Source organism: Pinus tabuliformis, chromosome 5_1 (genome assembly GCF_031772625.1).
Source record: "Pinus tabuliformis cultivar Carrire ecotype Pingquan chromosome 5_1, CPIR1, whole genome shotgun sequence".
Taxonomy (NCBI): Eukaryota; Viridiplantae; Streptophyta; class Pinopsida; order Pinales; family Pinaceae; genus Pinus; species Pinus tabuliformis.
Window position 1 is genome coordinate 218027085 of NC_142305.1, and position 16408 is coordinate 218043492.

At 33.3% G+C, this 16408-nt stretch overlaps 1 protein-coding gene across 1 annotated transcript; it reads left to right on the forward strand.

The window, feature by feature from the left end:
• Positions 1-1181: 1181 nt before the first annotated feature.
• Positions 1182-7147, forward strand: LOC149164183 (elongation factor 1-gamma 3-like). The gene is made up of 8 exons (XM_089431988.1): positions 1182-1331; positions 1899-1982; positions 4899-5045; positions 5163-5223; positions 5320-5372; positions 5520-5621; positions 5713-6223; positions 6477-7147. Exons 2-8 carry the CDS (start codon positions 1974-1976, stop codon positions 6854-6856), a joined length of 1263 nt encoding a protein of 420 aa, XP_089288114.1. The 5' UTR covers positions 1182-1331; positions 1899-1973; the 3' UTR covers positions 6857-7147.
• Positions 7148-16408: the final 9261 nt, after the last annotated feature.

Below are 16408 nucleotides of genomic sequence, written 5' to 3' on the forward strand. Positions count from 1 at the left end.
GTCATATGTTTTTCTAGGGCCAGTCCATCTATTGGATGGAAGAACGATCTACCCATAGTGGGATGAACAATCTTGCTTTCACTTGGATTGTGCGAAGTTCTGTCAAGCTTGAACACCCCTCTGACGATTGATTTACTGCCCATTTGCCCTTGAAAACCCTTTTGACCTTAGAAAACCTTTCTTTTGCTTGACTTTCTTTGTGTAGACGTGGTTTTTGTTTCGTTTCTTTAATTTTTCCCCAGATTTGGTTGTGATCAGTCCACATTTTCCAAATACTCCCTTTTTCATAATAACAAATAAATATAAATATACATTTCTCAAATACTCCTTTTTCGATAATAACAAATAAATATAAATATAATAATAATTGATACTAAGTTAAATTATAATTAAGAGTAGCTTTTGATTTTATGTAGGAGATTAAAATTATATTGTATTTTTTGAATTCAGTGTTTTGTGATCTATAATTTCTATATTATTTTGTTTTTTTGGAAAAGATTACGTAACCATTCAATGTGATTCATCGTTAAGACTAAGATGAACTACATGGGAATCACATCGTTAGGACTAAGATGAATTACATTAGATAATTTGAAATGTGTAGACTATAAAATTATTATATAATTTCTTCTGATTTTATTTTAATACATATTATATTTTATTTATTTTATAGTTTAGTTAATTTGACTAAAATTTAATTGTTGAATTGAGCCTTCTCTGATCCATATCAAATTTATGAAAAAAGTTTTTGGACATAAATTACATGAAAATAAAGTTTAATTCCTACTAAATTTTAGGTATACACGAAGAGTGGAAAATAAAAATCATTTTTGAAAAATAAAATAAAATTTAATTTTAATCTCATACATAAAATCAAAAACTACTCTCTTCGTTATGATTTAACTTAACTGATCACCCATTATTATATTATATATTTATCTTTATTTATTATTATGAAAAGGAGTATTTGGAAAATGTGGACTGATCACGACCAAAATAATCTGGGAAAAAATTAAAAATAAATTGGGGAAAGATTAAAGAAACGGAACAAAAACCACGTCCACAGAAAGAAAGTCGAGCAAAAAGGAAGGGTTTTCTAGGGTCAAAAGGGTTTTGAAGGGCAAACCGGGCAGTAGATCAACCGTCAGGATGTCGACATTAGCATGGCAAATCTGCCCGTAAGGACCGGGCAGCTTCGGGCAATTTCCTTTTACTTTAAAGTTGGCCCGTGGACAAGAAGGCGAAAATTGATCTCCTGGCTTCACCACATTTCTGAGGAAGGAGGCGCTTCTGGCATAGAGTCTCGGACGATTTTCATCTGTTTGTTGTGGGTAGGTCTGCTATCTTTCATATTTTTTTTCTCGGTATTTGATTTTATTTGTGGTTGTTTAACTGTATCTGCTCATTCAAATCTGCTTTCTATTGCATTTGGGTTTTCTGATTTACTCTTATTCTGAAGTGAGTTCGGATTGAAACATGCGTAATTTATATGGGTAATTTGTTTTGAGGTGGGTTCTGTTCGAGACATCCTTTATACCGATGGGTAATTTATTTTGAGACGGGCTTGTTGAATAAGCCCCTGAAAGCAGCTGCGCATCATCCATGAGTTTCCCGTGGTGTCTATATGTTCTGTTTGTACTGGGTTATTGTCTAGGGCTAGATGCAAAAGACATTCGAGTTTTTGGTCGCTCTAGGTCTTTATAGCTGGCTCTGAAATATAAGAAATGTTGTATTCTGTTATGAGGTTTTATGGGGGTTTATGGGCCTGTCAGTATCTTTGTTATATATGTTTAAGAACTGAGATTTGCTGTGGACTATTGTAAATATTGTTTCTTGAAATTGTTTTCAGAAGCTAAAATGTCATTAGAACACGTCTAATAAATGTTGTATTTGCACAGGCTGAATATTAACTATTCATTGGGTTGCATACACTCGGAGTGGCCTACAAGGCTTTACAATCGGTTTCTGAAACTATGGCACTGGTGAGTGGCTATTGTTTGTATTTACTTTCACGTCTCGTCGATTTCGTTTAAAACATGATTTGTCTAGGATGCTCACAGGAGTTTCTAGATCTATACTTCTGTGTTTCAGAATATCGTTAGGGTTTCAAGGGTATATTGATTTGTCCTGAGCTGCATGTTATTGTTTTCATTCGGGATGTAATTAGCTGGTTGAAACTGGCAAATTTTATGGTTGGTTTATGTAAAAAGGATACTTTTTTGGTGTGCTCTATGGAATTTCTAGATACTTCGTGTCGCAGAATAGCACTAGGTTTTAAAACGTGCATCAATTCTTTCTACTCGTGCTTATTTGGCATACCTATGTTCCGACTATGTCACAGTATGTGTGCAATGGGCTTAGTCTTTGTATATTTAACAATTGAAGTTGACTACGGCGAGCTTTATTGCGGAAACAGGATTATTGGTCTCGATTCAGATTTCAAAGCTTTGTTGTGGTGGTCCATTACGATCAATTTACTCTTGCTTAGTTTAGATTTATTAATATCTTCTTTGGATGTTGCTTACTCTGTATAACTGCCTGGCCTGAAACTGATTGAGGATCAAATGGTGGAACTGTAATAGAGTCCGATCTGGCGCTTTCCTCGTGGTTGTCTTAGATTTATTAGTATCTTCTTTGGATGTTGCTTACACACTGCCAGGCGTGAAACTAATTGGGGATCAAATGGTGGAACTATAATAGAGCCCTGCTTTCATTTATCTGGCTCTTTCCTCGTGGTTGGTTTAGTAATAGTTTCAACCATTCATTAAATCAGGGCTAAACTAAGAAGGGATTTAACCTGCCCATGAAAAAGTGGTCTGAAATAGAGTTAAACTGCCCAGTAAAACATCTTTGGACTGATATATATAAACGGTCTCTCTTCTATGCCTATATGGTTAAATGGTTGAGATGTATGCTATGTCACATATTTATTTGCTTTGGAGCAAGTTGAGTGCTTCAAAGAGTGTTATTTTTGCTTTAGAGTTGGACATTTTATATACATTCAAGAACTATCTTAATGTAGGCATTCAGGAAATTCAAGTTCTCACAATTCTTCTGGTGCCTTCTCTTATGAGCTGCTTCCTAATTTTTCCAATCAGTAGTCCTGGGCTTTTCTAGAAATTTAACATACATATTATGCACACGTATAAGGACATGGAGAAAGGAAAATAATTTTACTAGGGCATTAAGAACAACACAGAAAATAAGGCATTAACGATCAGACTTGTGAAATAGAATGGATCCTCTAGATGAAGGCTGATTTATTTTATTGAAAGATTCAAATGAACAAGTTGGATCATATGCTAAACTTTGCGTTTTCATAAATTGTACGCACTCTAGTTCTCTGTTGTCCTCTTCTTTGTTTATTGGGTACATTGGCATCTTCTTTCCCCCTATTTTAGTTCACGGTTGTCCTCTATTTTGTTTACTAGGTATATTGGCATCTTAATTTTTCTCTTTTCAAGTCTGAAAAATATTTATATTGAAACCCCAGGTTAGAGGTTATTCACGCATTTAGAGTGGGCTTGAGATTGCGAGGGATCAAAATTCAGGTTTGGGGACAAACCCAGGATTGCCCATCAGGGAAATCTAGAGAACTCAAACCTTAATCACTGTCTTGTTTTTATTTTCTGGGAAATGTGGTATTATTTTTATATCAAAAAAATAATTGCAAGATCCTTACTGTTCTTTTTGTTTGTTTGTTATATATATATATATATATATATATATATATATATTCTATGTGCTACAGGACAAGCTGTTACGAACATGATAGTTATAATCTTTGGATCTGAGAATGTAGTATTAGTTTTAGTTTTATCTTTGTACAATTGAAAAATCTTACTATGGTGATGGGAAGACACCCAAATTTCAAGTTATAATGGACATGGGTAGGTATAAATTAGTTTCCAATTTAATCTAAGTGGCATTTTATGCTTTTGCCATATATTTCTAAATAGCTTGGGCTTGTGGTTTTATGGATGATGCTAGGGATGCCACTATTTGAAATCCTGGTGCAGGGGGTTGTCACGATAATTAATATTTAAGTATTTATTGTAGATGAAAAGATTAAATTTTGAAAAACAAAACTGGAATTTATGTACACTAGAAAACTGCCTCCATGAAATGAACTATGATGTACAAAGTGGTATGAAGTCTGAAAGCGAAAATCTGAATGTGTAAACCTGAGACTAAAATTAAACATTGACAAATCTGAAAATTACACTCCTGTTACTAGAAGAGGGATTTAGGGTTTTGTGGCAAATATACTATAACTTATATAGTGGGCCCAGTAGTGATGCTCAAGTGAGCACATGTTTTATTTTTTTATGAGGAATGCCCTCAACTCCTGGAAAATTATGCTGGGATTGATATCTACAATGATAGGGGATGTTTCTTTATCTATTCCCGAGGGTAGAGCATGCATCCCCATGCAATACATATATCTCTCTTCAGAAGCATCATGGGATATGTGACTATTTTGAGGTGGCACAAATGATGTCTGTATTATCCCTTTTCCCAGTAAATATTGAGTACAAGCTGCATCTGTCTCTCTTTAGAAGCATCATGGGCAATATGTTCATATCGGTAAGCAACATAAATGCTCTAGATGAATCTTTTGAGATGATTTCCACCGTGTTAGTTTAATATGGCATGCTTAAGTATATTTCTAATTTGATTAGAAATGTTTGTTTGCATCTTGTATGTTAAACATAGTAGTGTCATTTTATTTGATGTGAAATAAAGGTTTAGTTCCCCAAATTCATCTATTGATGGAGTCGATTCTACTATATTACAATTCTGCAATAAAAAATCCATGAAAAATTCCTTGGAAGATATTTGATGTATTATTTCTCATTTGTAGCTTTGCTGATTTTTTTGTTATATCATTTGTGCAGACTTTACATGCAGGCTCTACCAATAAAAATGCCTTTAAAGCACTGATTTCCGCAGAGTATGTTGGTGTAAAAGTCAGCTTGGCCCCAAATTTTGAAATGGGGGGGACTAAATCCCCAGAATTTCTTAAAATGAATCCTATAGGCAAGGTATGCTAGAGATTATGATGTTATTTATTTGGATTTGTTGTCCACTGATACTTGCCTATCCGTTTTCCATTTACCGTATTTAGATTCATTTACATCATTTTGGAATGGGTTTGACAGGTTCCAGTTTTGGAGACACCAGAGGGTGCAGTGTTTGAGAGTAATGCGATTGCACGTTATGGTGAGAATGGTGTTTCAAGTTCATTTTATATTGTGATTTTGTAATTAAGTGCATTCTTCATTGAATGGATGCCACTGACTCATTTTCCCTTTGCAGTTGCACGATTGAAGGGTGTCAATTCCCTGTTTGGATCTTCTGTAATTGATTACGTGAGTTGTATTGCCTTTTTATCTTTCTGTTTTCTGAAATATTGATATATTCTCAAATGTTAATTAGAGAGCGTTCTTTTGTATGGTATTTTGTCATTTCTATGATTCACCAAATACTTACTTTTAACATACTGTGGTATATTTCAGGCCCATGTTGAACAGTGGATAGATTTTTCTACTTTAGAAATTGATATAAATATCACGCGGTGGTTCTATCCTCGACTTGGATTTGGAGTGTACCTCCCGCCGGTCTGTTTTTTTTTCAGAACAATTTTATGCCAAATTTATTATTATGGATGTTAGCAGAAGTATAATTGAACTGCAATGTTTGATATTGCAGGCAGAGGAGGCCACCATTGCTGGCCTCAAAAGAAGTTTAGCTGCATTGAATTCACACCTGGCTACAAATACCTATCTGGTTGGGCATTCCATAACATTGGCAGACATTATTATGACATGCAACTTGTATTTGGGTTTTACGTCTTGCATGACAAAAGACTTCACTAAAGAGTTTCCTCATGTTGAGCGGTACTTTTGGACTATGGTTAATCAACCTAAATTCAAGAAGATTATGGGTGAAGTTAAACAAACAGATGCTGTTCCTCCAGTTGTGCAGACTAAGAAGGCTGCTGCAACCAAGGAACAAAAGCAAAAGCCTAAACAGGAGGCCCCAAAAAAAGAACCTGCAAAGCCCAAGGTTGAAGATACTCCAGCATACGATGACGAAGAGGCCCCCAAGCCAAAGCCAAAAAATTCTCTTGATCTCCTACCACCAAGTAAAATGATTCTTGATGACTGGAAGAGACTTTATTCGAACACGAAGACTAATTTTCGAGAGGTTGCTATTAAAGGTGTGGGTTACCTTCATATCAAAACCTCATGGCCTTTTTTTGTTTAAATTTCTGGTCTGAGAAAAGGTGATCTTTGGAACTCTTTGAAGGAAGAGATTTTTAGATTTATATGATGGTTTCAGAATATACTGATAATTTTGTTTTTAACTCTAAAATGCAATTTATCCAGATTCCAATCATCTGATGTCAAATTCTGTCACAGGGTGATTTTTATTATTATTTTTGTTGTTGCTTACCATCTCTGATCGTGCAGGGTTCTGGGATATGTATGATCCAGAGGGTTATTCCTTGTGGTTCTGTGAGTACAAATACAATGATGAGAACACAGTTTCATATGTCACATTGAACAAAGTCACAGGATTCTTGCAGCGCATGGATCTTGCACGCAAGTATGCTTTTGGAAAGATGCTTATCATTGGAGAAAAGGGTCCTTTTAAAGTCAAGGGATTATGGCTCTTCCGTGGCCCAGAAATTCCCAAGTTCGTTATGGATGAATGCTACGATATGGAATTGTATGAATGGACTAAGGTGGACATCAATGATGAGGCTCAGAAAGAGCGTGTGAATGCCATGATTGAAGATCAAGAGCCCTTTGAGGGTGAGCCTTTGTTGGATTCCAAATGTTTCAAGTGATACTGAATCCCAGTTTTGAAGATTTGGTCGTGTTTAGAAATATCTTGTTTTTGTTTAGTGTTTCGTCTACAATTTATGCAGAGAAGCCTTTTATGCAACTGGTTAAGGTCAAGTTGCCTTTCGGAGATTTGGGGTATAGTTCTTTCTAGCATGGAACACTATCCTACTTCCTTTGCTGTAACTTGAGAACAATTATTTCTACATTTCAAGTCTTTCGCAATGGGGGTTTGATGTTAGTGCTAATGTAACGTTTTCAAGCTAGCATAGTGAGTTGACTATTGCAGATTTCAATACTGTTTTGAGAACATATTTTGAATTTTTTCATACTATTGCATGTTCTGTTAAAATACGTTTTATTTATTATAGGTTCTGTTAATGTGAGCTTTTTAAAACATATGTGAACAGAACCCAATAGATGGTATACTTAATGTGAGCTATGGTAATATGGTTCACATTTATTATATGCTATTATATTAGAACCCAATCGATGGTAATACTTTATGTGAGCTATTTCTGTTAGTTTTGATATTTGCATTAATTCCTTTGAATATGGTTATGGGCACTTCCGAATGATACACGGGGGGCGACGGCTATGCACCCTGCAGTGATATAGTGCATTAAGCAAACAGTATATACGGTTATATAACCCCATTGTATGCCACAGTCTATATATATATATATTTATTTGTATTTCATGTATTGTGCATTAAACAAGTAGTATATATACAGTTTTATATCCCCATTGTACGCTGGTCGTCTTATTTCTTGCCTGCTTGAGGTCGTGTATCATTTGTATCCAATATGGAGCAGCGAGAGATAGAAGGCGTATGACCCCAATTCATCATTATTGTTGTTGAAAGGAACATTGTCACTGTTATAGGTTTTCTTTGCTGATAAGTCCAGTAGATGCTAATAGTTTATATGAGCTAGCTTTTAGTAGTTTGATAGTTGCATTAATTATTTTGCAAAATGGTGATAGAAAGATGGAACAGTCTGTAAAACTGGTACAATGAAAACTGATCCTTAATTGCCAGGCTATTGTTAAGAACCAGCCAACCAAGAATTTGAATAGCGAAGAGCATGACTGGTAGAGAAGGCTCAACACCCCATATTGAGATCAAATGTTCCGTCTATGAGATAAATATGCCCCTGTACCTTAATCACTTGTAGAACGTGTCAATAGAATCAAAAGTTGTAACAGTAATTGATCGCTATGTGGAAAATGTCGAAATTGAACGTGAATACAGCTTCTGGCAGTCTTATAATCAGTTGGGCTGTTTTCCAAATCAAATGTTCAACTGTTTTTGGTGTGTAAAGCTGGGATATATTGAAAACATATTCTCAATCACCAGGCTATTGTTTTTGGTGTGTAAAGCTGGTATATATTGAAAACATATTCTCAATTGTCAGGCTATTGTATATATTGAAAACATATTCTTAATTGTCAGGCTATTGTTTTTGGTGTGTAAAGCTGGTATATATTGAAAACATATCCTCAATTGCCAAGCTATTAAAAAAACCAGCCTGCCAATAGATAAGAGCATTACTCGTAGATGTACTTACACCCGAGACTCCATAACTTGTGTTTTATGAGTAATCCATATATGATTCAATTTGAAAGCAAGTAAAGCAAACGGGAATATATGATTCAATTTGAAAGCAATTAAAGCAAACGGGAGTAATCCATACATATGATTCAATTTGAAAGCAATTAAAGCAAACGGGAGTAATCCATACATATGATTCAATTTGAAAGCAAGTAAAGCAAACGGTACTACGCCTTTTCTTAAAGAGCCATTATTTTATTATTATTTTTTTTTTTAAGAGACATTAATTTATTATTATTTTTTTTTATCAAATAATAAAAATAATAATAATAATAATAATAATAGATGCATTATTTTATTATTATGATTTTTTCTAAATAATATTTTTGAAAATGGTACGAGAGATGAAAGATCCATTATTTTATTATTATCATTCGTCTACTATTTTATTATTATTATTATTTTTTCTAAATAATATTTTCGAATAATATTTTTGAAAATGGTAGGAGAGATTTTTCTCAATTATCATTTGTCTACTATTTTATTATTATTATTATTTTTTCTAAATAATATTTTTGAAAATGGTAGGAGAGATTTTTGAGAAATTTGAAGATAATGGCATAAGAGATTTGTGAGAGATTTGAAGATGGTACTGGTCTTTTTGTGAGAGAGATTTGAAGATGGTAACTGGTCTTTTTGGGAGAGATTTGAAAATGGTATGAGAGTTTTGGGAAATTTGAAAATATTTCATATCATTTTTAAAAGCTGATGAGAGATTTGTGAGAGGTTTGAAGATGGTACTAGTCTTTTTTAGAAATTTGAAAATGGTATGAGAGTTTTGGGAAATTTGAAAATATTTCATACTATTTTAAAAAGCTGATGATGATAGGAAGAGGCAAAGAACCATCAACACAAATTTTTGTGAATTATTATAAACCTAATTTTTAAGGACTCGGATGTTTTTATTTTTATTTTTTATTTTTGTATCTTTATTTTTTTGTTCTTTCTTCTGTGGTATTTAGAGTTTTAAAAATTATTGAAATAAAGAAATATTTGTACAATTTTTAAAAGTTGATAGGAAGAGGCAAAGAGCCATCAACACAATTCTCTTTGAATTAAGATAAACTTAACATTTCAAGACTTTGGATGTGTTTTTGTTGGTATATAGAGTCTAAAAAATTATTGACAATACAGAAATAATATTGACAAGAGTTAGAATAATATACAACATGAATAATACACAAGAAATTTATATGGTAAAATTTTAATAGTTTATTAGTGAAAGATTCAGGGTCAAAGTAAGGTATTTTTTTGATCGAAAGGTATTTTTTTGATCAAGAAGACTAGGTTTACAACCCATTTAACTCTTGGGCTACATTGATATATTTAAATATATTGAAATAGACATTGTTACATTCGTATGAAAACTCTCACCAATTTTGTAATCAAAACATCATTAGAGTAACCACTTACAACCCATTTAACTCTTGGGCTACATTGATATATTTAAATATATTGAAATAGACATTGTTACATTCGTATGAAAACTCTCACCAATGTTGTAAATCAAAACATCATTAGAGTAACCACAAAAAATTTTGATTACGTAAATTTAGGTTTTTAACATTTTTTTTTAACTGATTGTTGTCATATTTTAAGAATCTTCATGTTGGCAACAATTTATTTAATACCTTGTTTATGTCCATTCATCACCTCTTCTATAAGCTATAAGAAAGGCTAAACACCACCACAACAACCCTACAACATTGGTTTTGTAAACATACATCTTCCAAATTCACGTAGAAGACTTTTCAGCCAATTTTCCTTATTGCAAGCATCTTGAAGACTTTTCAACCAAATTTCCTTTTTGTAAAGCATCTAATTTTTTTCGACCAAATTGTCTTTTTTAGCAAGCATGTGACAATATTTTATGTTTGTAGTGGGTAAAGCAATTGTTTAATGAAGTTTTGACATTCAACAAAAAAGATCCTTTTGTAAGAGTAAAGACATAAAGTGGAAGTAGACCTTGTCCAAATCTCTTTCAAAATCAAAATACTGAAGCATTCATTTCATTGCATTCAAGAGTATTTTTCATGAACTTATCAAAGTACCCATTGATAACACCCACTACATGTGACATATTTGGTCTACCATCATACTTCCATTATATTAACATATGGTACCCAAGACATTATTATTTTTTCATGGTACTAGGACATGCAAAACGCTTAAAATGGGAAGCAAAAAACATATTTGCAAGTTTCATATTTTCATCTTGATTTTTACAAGTATTTTTTCAACATACTTGTGTTGAAACCTTGAGCTTACCAGTGTTTTGTGTCAATGTATATTTCAGGCCAAGGTTTGTTTTGATGCTCCTAGATCCTTCATATCCAAGGGATCCTTTACCTTATTGATATTGTCTATGTTTTTGCTTGCAACAAAGTATACAACTAACGTATAACACCAAGATAATGAATATATCATTCAGACTTGTGAAGTATACACAGTGATCATACTCACTTCTAATATTATTCTAGCTCATCATGAAGGAATGAAACTTCTTGTACGATTATCTAAGAGATTGTTTTAGGCCATACCATGATTTCTTGAGCTTGCAAGCTAACCTTTTGTGATTTTTTGGTTCTTTCATGCATATCTCCTCATCCAAATCTCCATGTAAAGATGTTTTAACATTAATAACTTTGATTCCAAAACAAGGAAAGCAACTAGTGTCAACATAATACCAAATGAATACAAGCTTAGCAATCAATGAAAAAATTTCATGGAAATCTATACCTTCCATTTGAGAGTAACCTTGTGCAACAAGTTTGGCTTTATATTTCTCAACATTACTATCAAACACCTTTCTTTAATTTGTAGACCACTTACATCCAACAACCATTTTATCTTTAGGAAGTTCTAATAGGTGTCAAGTTTTTGTTTTTCTCTTAGGCACCCTTTTCTGTTTTCATTGCCCTCTTCCATTTGACATTATTGATATAATGTATGGATTTTTTTGATAATAAGAATGTTCCCATCGTTAGTAACCAACGCAATAGATGAAGTAAAATCAATATTCCTTGAGATTTTCTCTTGTGTAGATCTTCTCGATGTTGGTTGTGGAATTTTGACATTTTCTTGAATATATTGAACTTCTGCAATTTCTTTATAAATAAAGGTTGCTTCTTGCTTCCTTTTATTCGGAGATGGTTGTGCCTCTAAGATTTTGTTGATTTAATGCCACTTGCTCCTATTTCAAAACAACTTCTACACTCTGTGATTTATTTAAAGAAGATGCATTAAATATTACATCTCTACTAATGATGATTTTGTGAGCAGTAGGATCCCACAATCTATGTCCCTAAACTACATCATCATAACCAACATAGATATATTTCTTCAATGTGGGATCTAACTTAGAACACTGATTCTTATGAGTAAGAGCGTGAGCTTCACAACCAAAATTTTATATATTTGAATAATCACAAGAATGACTTGTTCATACCTCTTCAAGGATTTTACAATTGATTGCAATCGATGGTGACCAGGTTACAAGATAACAAGCAGTGATGATTGGTTTTGCCAACAATTCTTGTTGCAAATTGGCATTGGTGAGCGTGCTCCTTGCTCTTTTTAGGTTCATGTGTTTTGCTACACCATTTTGTTGTAGTGTATAAACAATGGTTGTAGTGTATGCTCCTTTGCAATATTTTTTGAATTTTAAAGAAGTGAACTCACCTCCACTATCCATTCTTAAACATTTGATTGGTGATCTAGTTTTCTTTTCCACCATGACTTTAAATTGTTAAATTGTACTAAACACATCAACTTTTCATTTTGAAACATACACCCACACTTTTCTAGAGAAATCATTTGTAAATGTTACAAAATATGATAATCCTCAAAAAGAAACTATAGGGGTTTCCCCCTAAACATTTGAATAGATATGATCAACAATACCTTTACTAATATGATTGTTTGCTTTAAACTTTCATCCATAGCGTTTTCCAAATATACAATGTTTGCACAAAATTCAAATTTGAAGATTTTAATTTTGGATGTAATGTATGGTTTATTAGTACTTGTAGCCCTTTCTTGTTCATGTGACCCACTCATTGATTCCATAAACAAGTAGATTCAATCGCCGCCTCAAATACCATTGTTGCTTCATTGATCTGCGTACTTCCATCCAACTTGTAAAGGTTTCTCATCTTTGTAACCTACGTAACTACTCAAGTGCCCTTGGACACCTTTTGTGCGCTACCTTGACCTATAAACTTATGACCTCCAGAATCTAAAGCTCCCAAAGAAGTTATATTCTTATTTAGTTTAGGTACATGTCTAATATTTGTTATGTCCTTATAATACCCTCAAATATTTTAATTTCGACGCTTTCAATCCCAACAATCTTACAAGAAATATTTTTCCCCACAAGAACAATTCCATCATCAATATTTTGGTATGGAGAAAACCAAATTCTATATGTGCACATCTTATAAGGAGCACCATAATCTAATAACTATTCTTCATATGACCCACTCATTGGTTCCATAAACAAGTAGATTCAATCGCATCCTCAGATACTACTATTGCTTCATTGATTGGCGTACTTCCATCCAACTTGTAAAGCTTTCTCATCTTTGTAACCTACATAACTACTAAAGTGCTCTTGGACACCTTTTGTGCTCTACCTTGACCTATAAACTTATGACCTCTAGAATCTAAAGCTCCCAAAGAAGTTAAATGCTTATTTAGTTTACATACATGTCTAATATTTCTTATGTCCTTATAATACCATCAAATATTTTAATTTCGACGCTTCCAATCCCAACAATCTTACAAGAAATATCTTTCCCCACAAGAACAATTCCATCATCAATATTTCGGCATGGAGAAAACCAACTTCTATGTGTGCACATCTTATAAGCAACACCATAATATAATAACTATTCTTGATAGTATTGAGGGACATTACAAATAGATAGAACTTCATCAATCATACTTGGGCCTGATTCAACAAAATTTGCCTCCTTCTAGGAGTTTTCTTTTGATTCATGTATTTTCCAACAAACATTCTTGAGATGCCCTGAATTGTTATGGTACCAACATCTAAGTTTTCTCTTCTTGTCTTTTGACTTTGATCTAGATATACCTCTCAACTTCTCTCATTTTTCTCTGGATTGACCTCTAGCGACCATTGATTTTGGTGTGGGGTTTCAATACTCGATTTTCTCTACACCTCCTCATAGAACAACATCCAACAATAGAAGCAAATTTAACAGTCTCAATTGTAATAGTACTAACAGGGGTGACAAAATGGTCACATGATTAAGGTAAGAACATGTAAATGTCTTATCTTCATCATCAAGTTTAACATCCATACTATACATAATAGAGTATTAAACACATTTAAATTATTTGCAATTTTCATACCTTTCATTTTTATACTATACAACTATCTCTTCAACTAGATTTGATTTATCAAGGACTTTCCATATTGCTCCATACATTTGATGTTGCTACTTCTACGATAATGTTAAACAAAACATTATTTGCAAGACATAACAGAATAGTGTTGAGGGCTTTGGCTTCTAGGTCTTACTACTCTTCATTGGTCATATCTGCAGGTTTCTTCCTCCTTTTTTCCAAAGCCTTAATCACCCCTTTTCGTATGAGAAAATCTTGCATTTCTAGCTTCCATAATTGGAAATTATTTTAAATATTGAATCTTTCCACTTCGAATTTGGTATTCGCCATTATTTCCATTATTCTCTACACAAATACTCTCCCTACGAATCAATCTGCATCTATGTTTGATTCTTTGCTCCAACTTGCTAGGGTATCCCTTTATGGCTTCCACACACATGGTTCTTTGCATAACAACCTTTGTTGTCTATCCTTTGTAGACCAATTGCTCGGTTTAACCGCTATCAACTCTGCTTGCAATGACAACACCTACATTTGTGTGACTCAATTCACCAAAAAAATGATGGCTACTCTTCCATTGCCACAAGTTTGTGTGGACTTGGCTTTGTGTAGTTGCTCTGACTTCATAACTCGATTGGTGTCAACTATGCACAACAAACTTTTCTTGGCTTACAACAAACACTCCCTCTTCACATGGCTGACTCAATTTTTGGGTTGAACTCCTCGAGCTTAACATCTCAACTCTCATATGAACTTGGCTTGATTGGTGACAACTTGGTTTTTCGCAGCTAGGGTTTCTACTTTACCGCTCCTCTTCCTTTGCCCATTACTTTGTGGGATGGACAGACTCAACCCTTCCTCAAACCTAGCTTTTATACCATTTGATGGTATCTAGAACTTGGAAAATTATCAACAATAGAGAAATAATGATGACAAGAATGAGAATATTACACAAAACACGAAGAGAGGTAATATATTTTATTGATCAAAGGATTTTACAGTCATGCTTACAACTCCAACTCTTGGACTTCATTAATATATTGATGTAGACACTATTACATTTGTGAAAATTATCACAAATTTTGTAAACCAACATTATTAAGGGTAAGCACAAAATTTACTTAAATAAATTTGGTTAATATCACAATATTTTAACATACATGTGAACTACATAAAAGAAAATTCCCAATAAATCGATTTGTCCTCATTATGTTATACAACTTGTCTACTTGCTTTCACTTGCTATACTTGAAACAACGTAAAACATTGAGTCCTTGCTATACTGTAATGTATGCCCTTGTGAAGCCCATTAAAAATTCCCCAAGAGATTGATCTATCATTACCTTGTACAACCTGTCATTTTGCTTTATCTTACTATTCTTGAAAGAGGGCAGAATATTGAATCCTTGCATAGTGAATTGAAGAGGAGAAGTAACTTTACCATCAAATAGAGTAGAGTTTTTTTATTAACCATATGCTTTAAACAACAAGATTAATAGTTGCAACTTGACATAGTCCTTGCCTCTAACGTTAATTAATTGATTAAGGCAGTGCAGTGTCCATGTTTTGTCGTTATTCGAGAATGTTTTGCGTCCGCAATCTATCATTATTCCCGCCTTGCACATACTTCCTCCAAAGATCTAAATTATGCAATATGTTGCCTCTTTTGGTAGCTATTGATATGTTGACGTGATTAAGGCAGTGCGGGATGCTCTATTTCGCAATCAACAACGTGATTAACTATAGTTTTTAAATGCAATATATTAGATTTAAATAATTTTCCATATATACATTTGTTGGTATGTTGTTGTAATCTCCATAAAGAAGAAAACTTCCTCCAAATTCCCCAAGAGATTGATCTATCATTACACTGTACAACCTGTCATTTTGCTTTATCTTACTATACTGGAAAGAGGGCAGAATATTGAATCCTTGCATAGTGAATTGAAGAGGAGAAGTAACTTTACCATCAAATAGAGTAGAGTTTTTTATTAACCATATGCTTTAAACAACAAGATTAATAGTTGCAACCCGACATAGTCCTTGCCTCTACCGTTAATTAATTGATTAAGGTAGTGCGGTGTCAATGTTTTGTCGTTATTCGAGAATGTTTTGTGTCCTCAATTTATCATTATTCCTGCCTTGCACATGCTTCCTCCAAAGATCTAAATTATGCAATATGTTGCCTCTTTTGGTAGCTATTGATATGTTGACGTGATTAAGACAGTGCGGGATGCTCTATTTGCAATCAACAAAGTGATTAACTATAGTTTTTAAATGCAATATATTAGATTTAAGTAATTTTCCATATATACATTTGTTAGTATGTTGTTGTAATCTCCGTAAAGAAGAAAACTTCCTCTGCATTCTTTATAATATGACTGTCACTACTAACATCCATCTCACACCTGTCACTACTAACATCCATCTCACACCACCAATGCTCGACATCTTGTTTCAATTCATAGTTTAACATCAACGTTTAGGCTTCATATAAAAGCTCAAAGCCTTCTCGGATTGCAAATAACCATTAATGCTAAGACCATTACATTGCATATTCTTGACATTGTATTTG